The sequence below is a fragment of the Pteropus alecto genome, unplaced genomic scaffold (assembly GCF_000325575.1).
Source record: "Pteropus alecto unplaced genomic scaffold, ASM32557v1 scaffold45, whole genome shotgun sequence".
NCBI lineage: Eukaryota > Metazoa > Chordata > Mammalia > Chiroptera > Pteropodidae > Pteropus > Pteropus alecto.
In genome coordinates this window covers 23,677,947-23,686,108 of record NW_006442491.1, presented here as the reverse complement: position 1 = coordinate 23,686,108, position 8,162 = coordinate 23,677,947, and the positions used below count along the sequence as shown (strand labels likewise).

The 8,162-nt window shown below is 46.1% G+C and overlaps 1 protein-coding gene across 1 annotated transcript in view; it reads right to left on the bottom strand.

The window, feature by feature from the left end:
* Positions 1-4,488, bottom strand: part of BPI (bactericidal permeability increasing protein) — a 28,177-nt gene extending 23,689 nt beyond the window's left edge. Inside the window, exons 1-3 of the mRNA XM_006921806.2 lie at positions 4,292-4,488; positions 1,445-1,559; positions 83-211 (exon numbers count right to left, since the gene is read on the bottom strand). Of these exons, the coding sequence (XP_006921868.1) occupies positions 83-211; positions 1,445-1,559; positions 4,292-4,421 (374 nt within the window). The 5' untranslated portion in view covers positions 4,422-4,488. The remainder of the gene's footprint in view (positions 1-82; positions 212-1,444; positions 1,560-4,291) is intronic.
* Between the last annotated feature and the right edge of the window lie 3,674 nt (positions 4,489-8,162).

Below are 8,162 nucleotides of genomic sequence, written 5' to 3'. Positions count from 1 at the left end.
CTCTGAGATCCTGGCTCTCATCCCTTCTAGTACCACCAAGAGCTTACCCATACACTCAACAAACCCAAGCTTGGAAACACACATGAAATTCTTTCGTGCCTTCCATTTTCCACTGATCTTGACATTGGCATTTGTCACAGAGAGCTCAAGACCCTCATTGGGCAATAGTCTTATCTGGGAACTGGAAAGCTCGATGCTACGGATAACCATGCTGCAAAGAAAAAAATGTTCAATTAGCCTCCTGGGAACCCATACAAGGACTCAGTCAATAGTTAATGTAGACTCACCCCTCCCCTACCTCAGCCCTTCACCCCATACATTCCAGGACAACCCAGAAGCTATGAGAGCAGTCTTGGGAACTCTGTGGGATTGGGCAGAGTGGCTAAGCTTTGAAGTCAGACAAGTCTGCATTTTAATCCTGCTCTTCATTTTATTGTTGTGTGACCCTGGGCATGTCACTTAATCATCCTGAGCCTCAGTTTCCTCATTTGTAAAATTGGCACAATAATTTCTGTCTTGCAGAGTGTATGACTATCAATGAAGATAACAAATATTAACCCGTTGACTACAAATTTTGTAAAGGGGCATAATGTGTCTGTCTTTTTTCACTACCGTGGCAAAACCTACTGTGTCTGACACATAGTAGGTGCTCAAAAATATTTGCTGAGTGAATTGGTATATAAAATTCTCTATAGGACATTTATGAATTTTCTGCCCAGCGCCCACACCCGCTTCGTATGGTAATAGAACTGCCATCTAACTTTGAAGGAACTCCCTTCCCACATATATTCCATGTTACTCCAAAGAAAGTTAACTTCACTTCCATCTTCAAGGGGTGGAGCTTATGACTTGGGCATCAGCTATTTAGCATATTCTATTCCTCTGGCCACAGTGATTGGTTCGGGAGTACGTACATAACCTAAGATGGACCAATCAGGGTGAATCTTAGGGTTTTTGCTTGGAGAAGGTGCTGATACCTTCCATGAGAATTAGATCTCCTCAAGGGAAGTGATACTGAGAGGTGGCAGAGAGAAACAGGGTCCAGTGGCATTTGAGCCTAACTCAAGCTGAACCTGAAGCCAGACTATTTCAGGGACATCTCAGTTATGTGAGCCAATAAATTCTGGCTTAGGTGGTTTCAGATTAGGTTTTCTGTCCTTGAACCTTCCTCCCCCAAATCCTAATTGACACATGGGCCTGGCACAGGGTTTTGGGGGTGATGACATCCCCTCCAGGAATCATGGTGAATGCCTGAAAGACAGTTTTCATGGTTTCCTCCACACTCGGCTTGGGAGATTGTATCTCCTTGGGATGGTGTAAAAACTAGCTTTGGGATCCTAACCTCTCTGAGTTTAGGAGTTTGTGGCTCTGCGATTCTAGGCCCTGGTGTCTCCAGAACACTACAAGGTCCTGCATACTGAGGATTGAGCTAGACAGGCCTCACCTGTAGAAGCTATAGTCGCCTTTCCCCAAATGCTTGATCTTAAAGCTTCCTGAGAAAGAGGGGATCTCGATCTTCTCCAGCTCTTTCTGCAGCATGGCCACTCCCTGCTGGCAGGCTGAGGGGAAAGAGCAGGGAGCAATGGTCACAGATGCAGCCCAGGAGCCTGAGCTGGCAGGTCAGGGCAGGCTCTGGGCCCTTGCCCCTGTCCGTTACAAGGACAGTGAGGTCGAAGAGATCTAAAGCTGAGGTTTTCTGTAAAGGGGCCAGATGGTAAATATTTCAGCTCCATCAGTCATACTGTCTCTGTCACAACCATTCAAGTCTAATGTTATTGCCCCAAAACAACCATAGACAGAATGTAAATGAATGGGTGTGGCTATGTTCCAATAAAACTTTATTTATGAACACTGAAATTTGAATTTCATATACTTTTCACATGTTGTAAGATCTTTTTTTAAAAACTTTTTTCAACTATTTAAAAATGTAAAAGTCATTCTTATTTCATAGGCTATACCAGATTTAGCCTGTGGGCTGTAGTTTGCCAACCCCTAGTCTAAAATATCACTGCCCTCCAAACACCCAGTCCTGAATCCTATGAATATTTATTGAATACCTACTCTGTGCCTAGCTCTGTGCTCTGTCCTCATAGGTGCTCCATCTCTCTGGCTTTTGGACTCTCTCGCCACAGGACTTTTGTACATGCCATTCTTGCTGCCTACGAAACCCTTCCTCCCATCTTCACACGGTCGACTTCTAGTCAGCTTGACCATCACTTCCTCCAGGAACTTTCTCTGACCCAGCAGATGAGAGCAAGCCCCTTATCATCATTCTTATGATAGTGTGGGCATCTCCTTTGGAGCTTCCAATACTGTTTGTAACTGTGCATTTATCCATGTGACTTCTTGACTAATATCTCTTCCTACCCCTGAAGGTCAGTGGTAATGTCCGTTCTACTTACTAATGTAAATAAATGTTTCCTACATTTACCACAGTGACTGGCTCTTAATATTATAATGCACTTAATATTTCTTGAATGAATAAATGAGTAACTGTCCCAATGTCAGGAATTCTACTATCAGTTATCACATGGCTAACAGCATCGAATAACCATTTAAAAGGCAAACATTACCTGAGAAGGAGTAATTAGTAAAATGAAGGATCCTAGGCTTTGTGTTTTCTAAGAGCCAATTAGGAAGTAACAATAACAATAATAATAATAATAATAACAACAACAACAACAACAACAACAACAATGACAACAATAAACATTTTTTAAGCTCTTACTGTGTGCCAGCCACTGTTCTGGGCTCTGTTCAGTTACTAGATTACGTTACTGAATTTGAACAATCGTAGGAAGTAAGTCCATTACCGACCCCAATTCTCAGATGAGGAAGCGGAGATTCACAAAAGTGGCCACACAGCTGACAAGTGATGGGGGCAGGATCTGAATCTAGGCCTAGAACCTATGACTTGAGATAAGCCTTCTGGGAATTCAAAAGTAAGCAATTCATATATTGGCACTGCCTGGAGAGGAAAGAAAATGTGGGATGGCTGGGATCCAGGTTTTAGCAGGGACCAGGTTTCGAAGGATCTCAAATGCTATGCCAAGGAATGCGGACATCTTCCGAGGGCCTGAGGGAATCACTGAATAGTGTAAGTAAGGAAGGGGACATGAGCAGATTGGCTGCATTTCAGAAATCCCATTGTGGTTGCCCTATGCGGTGTGAGTAGAAGGGGAGACTGAGGCTGCTGTGACAGAATATGAAGACTTCTGGGCTTGAAGGCTGAGCCCAAGTCTCTGCTCCCGGGGAAGGCTCCAGGGCCACCCTAGCACTGTATTCAGAGCAGGGCCATACTCCTTTCTCCTAGCTCATGTGGTTTTCTGTCTGCCCCCTTGGTATTCAGGGGTGTCCTGCCTGGGCTGGAGTAGGAATTCGGGGATGGTACACCAGGTCCCCCTGAGTCCTGTCCTGATGACCCCAGTAGTACACCAGCAGATGAGGCTCTGCCTTCTCTGTGGGATTTCTCTGGGATTGGCTAGCCCCTAATTGTTCTGCAGTTCACCTTTCTGCCACTGGGAGGCAGCATCGAACAACCCCACGCTGGGACATCAGACCAGAGCTCACATCCAGGCTGCCCTCTGGCCTACGCAGTACCTTCTCCAAGTTTCAGTTTGCTCATCTGTAAATGTTGCTAGTAACAGCGTGTCCCGCCCGGGGTCGAAATGACAATGAAACGAGATCGTGTGTTCAAAGCTCCTAGCACAGTGCCTGGCACAGATCTGAGCAGGTCAGCAGGGGCTGCTTCCTGTCCCTTTCTCCTCTGCCTGGGCCTGGACGAGTGGTCTGAGGGACCCTCTCTGGGTCACCCAGATGGGTAGTGTGGCTGCCCTGAGGGAGACCGTTAAGAAGGGCCCTCCCCACGCTTCCCCTGCTCCCTGCTCAGCCTCCTCACAGCCTGAGCTCTGCCCACGCTCAAAGCTGAGCCAGCAACTTCGAAGCAAATAGCAGGGCTGAGAACCAGCTTTGGAAGGCAGTAAAGGGCCCGAGAGCCCGAGTTGGGCTTGGGATAGAGGGAAGGAGGGGACTGTGAGGGCCCTCAGGGGCCTGAGTCCTGGACCTGGAGTCCTCCAGGCCCAGCGCTCCAGTCCCAGCGCTGCCACTTCCCAACCTTGTGATCTAGGGCAACTCGCCTCGCCTCGGTTTCTGAAGATGTGAGACAGGTGAGAGGGCCTGCTTTAAAAAGCTGTGAGCATGCCATGCCTTGGATTTAAAGGGCTGCACACAGCAAGTGCTCAATAAATGCCCCTCAGAGATGGGAGAGGTAGGAAGAAAGGCATCTGATTACCGTAGTCCAGGCCCTTCTGGGTGATCCTGGCCACGACGCCGGGGTTGGCGGTTGCTGTCACAGCTGTGCCCAGGGCGGCCAGCACCACCAGGGTTGCCCACCTCCTCGTGTTGTCAGGGCCCCTGGCCATGTCTTTGTGCTCCAGAGCTGCCAAAGCCTCGAGGCCTTGGCGGGGAACCAGGGACCTATAAAGGAGCTGGCTGTGGAAATGAAAGTCACTAGAATGTAGAAAGGAGGAAGGAACCTGGGTGGAGGCGGGAGGTGGGAGGACAGCTGCTTCCCGTTCCCCATCCTGGTCGGGGTTACAGCCCCAAAGGCAGCCAGAAATAGAGCCTGGGAGGTGTGAGTGTGTGGTCAACAATAGTGGGGTGTGTGTGTGTGCGTGTGTGTGCGTGTGTAAGTTCGGAACTCTGGCTCCTGGCATCGTTCCCCTCCTAAAACTGGGTGGTGGGTACATCAGTGTGCGTTATATTTTTCTTTTTTTTTTTTCTGCTCTAATGAGGTGTAATTGACATATATAATAAAATTACATACATTTAAAGTATCTGACGTGATGACTTGAAAAATGTATACATTGTGAAGAGATGGCCACAACCAAACTAATTAACACATCCAGCTTCTCATTTATTTGTTATCATTTATTTGTGTGTGGCGAGAATGCTTAAGGTTTATTCTCTTAACAAATTCTAAGTGTACAATATAGTTTTCTTAACTACTGTCACTAGGCTGTACATTAGATCCCCAGAACTTACTCATTTTATAATTGAAAGATACATTTTTCTTTCTACTTTTGATTTTCTCGATATTTTCTATAGTAAAACATTTAAGAAAACAGAACCTTTAGCATTTTCTTGTTCTGAGGGGCAGTAGCGGTAATAATTAAATGCTTGAATTTTGGAGTCCAATATCTCAGCCGTGATTTTAAATCTCAATTCCACTACTCTCTGGTGGTTTGACCTTAGTCAAGCCCCTTAACCTCTCTGAATCTCAATTTCCTCTTCTGTAAAGTGGGGATAATCAGAGTACTCTCCCTCCCTGGATGATTATGAAGATAGAAAGGGTTTTAAACCATGTAAAGCACTTAGCACAAAGCCCCTGCATAATAAGTGCACAAATGGTAGCTATCGATTCACTCTGACTTTAAAAGTATTCCATGTTCGTTGGCCAAAATTTGAGAAAGAACCAAGAGGGTAAAAATTATGTGCAATCCCCATTCCAGAGACAACAAGCAGACGTGATTTTAGAGTATTTCTCCTCCCCTCTTTTTTGTAAGCATAAAATAGTGGAGTTTTTTTTTTTTTTTTTTTTTTAACAAATAAAAGTGAGATTATACTGGACGGTTTGTAAAGTTCCCTTTTTTCAATAAACAGTACGTAGCGAACGTTCTCCCCAGCACTAAATATTTTACATGTGCCATATTTCACTGCTTTCTCATCCCACAGTTTTCTTCATCGGGCTTTTGTTTTCATTCTTGTTACCCTTTCCTTTGACAGATGTGAAACCTGAGGCTTCAAGGGGGAAAGTGTTCTTCCCACAGTCACACAGCTAGCTGCTGAGCTGAGATTCAGACTCCAGATGCATCCCACACCAGCCTGAGTCCTTCAGCACCTGGGGGTTTGGGGGAGGCGTAGACACTCTTCCCCCCCACCCCTACACCCACCCCCATCCCCAGCTTTCCAGACAGATCTCTGTCTGCTGGGCTCCTGCCCCTCCCTTTGCAGCAGCCTCAGGCCCTGGGTGGGTGGGAACCCTGCAGGGCAGGCAGCTCAGTCTCCATGGTGATGAGAGGAGGGGTGGGCCTGCAGAGGGGGAGGCCAGCTTCTCTCCTGCTGGGTCCCCATCAGCCCCCTGGTGCCCTGTCTCCCCACTCTGATTTTATGAAAGTCTAATGAAGCCCCCTGAGGCAAGAAGATGGGAGATCTCCTGAGGTTTTGGTTTTGTTTTTTTTTCCTTTTCTTTGCCTGGTTTTAAAAGGGTCTCCTTTCCTGCCCCCATCCACAACATCAGGAACCTTTCTGGCTTTCTCGAGAATGAAAACAGTACCTATGTTCAGCATCTACTATATGCCAGACGCTTTCATATATTTTCTCCAAACCTAAAAACAAACAATGAGGGAAGAATAATTTGTCTCCATTTTAGAGATGAAGAAACTGAGGCACAGAGCGATTATGTCCCTGTCCAGGTTACACTACCTTTCATGGAGAGAAGACTTCCTCTCCCTACCAGGGCAGTTGCCAGGAGGACTTGTCACCCCGGGTCCTCATCCTAGCTCTATCTTCCTGGACCCCCAGAGTCAGATGTTTGTATCTGTACAAGGAAGATAGGTCTAAGTTGCAGCCAAAACACACAGATAGGTGACCTGTCAGAAAATGAGATTTTTGAAAAATTATCTTACTTAGTTTTGAATACCTGCAGCTCTAACTGCACAAAATTCCTGAATCCCCTGGACCCAGGCAGATATGGCATTATGTAAGAGTGGCAGACAGGAAAAGAGCATTTAACAAGAAATTCACATGACTATGACTTACATTGCTACAAAATCAGAATCTTAAAACCAACTGGCAAGTTTCTGAGTCAGCCACCCCGACTGGATTCCCTCTGATGGTTCACGGTTCATGCCCAGCCAAATCCAGGTGAGTCCATTAGTGACCTTTTGACCTCTCTTTTAGTACTGCCACTGGCCATGGAGTTTCCCCACTGTTTCAGATCTGACTCTCTACTCTGTATAAGTGACAGTGTCTTCTACCCAAGTAGCAGAAATTCCCAACTTACACTGGCTTCAATAATAAATACATTTATTACCTCAGAGAAGAAGTCCAGAGAAAGAGTACATTTGAGGTTCTGTTTGATTCAGCAGCTAACAGACAGTTGCCATCTCTCCATCTCTCACCTCTGCCACCGTAGTGTCTCAGACTTACCCTCACGCTGCTTTTTTTATGGTTATGAGATGGCTGCAGCAGCTCCAGCCATCGCATCTAAACAGGCTTGTTCCAATGTTCCCTCTTCCTGCTCCTCTTCTTTCTCTCTTTCCCCTTCTTTTCTGGTCTTTATTATTATTGCAAAATATTTCAAATGTATAGATAAGAATAGATTACTCAGGTTTACAAAATCTTAACATAATGCCATATTTACTTCTTACAATTTCTTTTAGTTCTGTGAATTTTAGTACATGTATATCTATGTGTAACCAGGACCACAATAAGGATATAGGATAATTCCATCATCCCCTCTAACTCTCTCCTGCTATCCCAACTCAACATGGCTTAAATCGTAAGGAAAATACATAATCTCTGCAGGAATTCAGAGGCGAGGTGGATCAAGAGTTGCTTCATTCAGGGGCTGTCCATATTTCTACTCTGCAGTCTTCTTCTGGGCCTTATTTCCATAAGGAAGTGCATTGGGTTTGGAGCCTGCAGACCTGGGCTTAGAGTCCCAGCCAGGCTACCTACGCTGTATGGGAATCTGGTCTTGACCCTTCTGAAATTTGGATTTCTTATTAAAGATGGGGACACAATGCCCGTCATGGGGGTTGTTCTGAGGATTAAAGGAGATAATAAGTGTGAATCGATTTGCATGGAGAAGGTGCTCAGTAAACAGTCATAATTCGACTTTCATCACTAGCTGGCTGGAGGGCCCTGGAGCCCCCAGGGAAACATGCCGGTGGTACCACGAGGTGAGATCTAGGTGCTCTGGTCTTTGGGTTTGGGCTGGATACACGCAAAGAGAGAGGAATCCACGGCTCGCATTGTGTCTGTGAGCCTGCCACTCGGTCACCACTGAGAGAAGTGGCCAGTCCCAGTACAGCATGGCAGTTAAGCTGTGGGCTGGGACCTTACAGACCTGAGTACAAATCCCAGCTTGCCACTTGGCT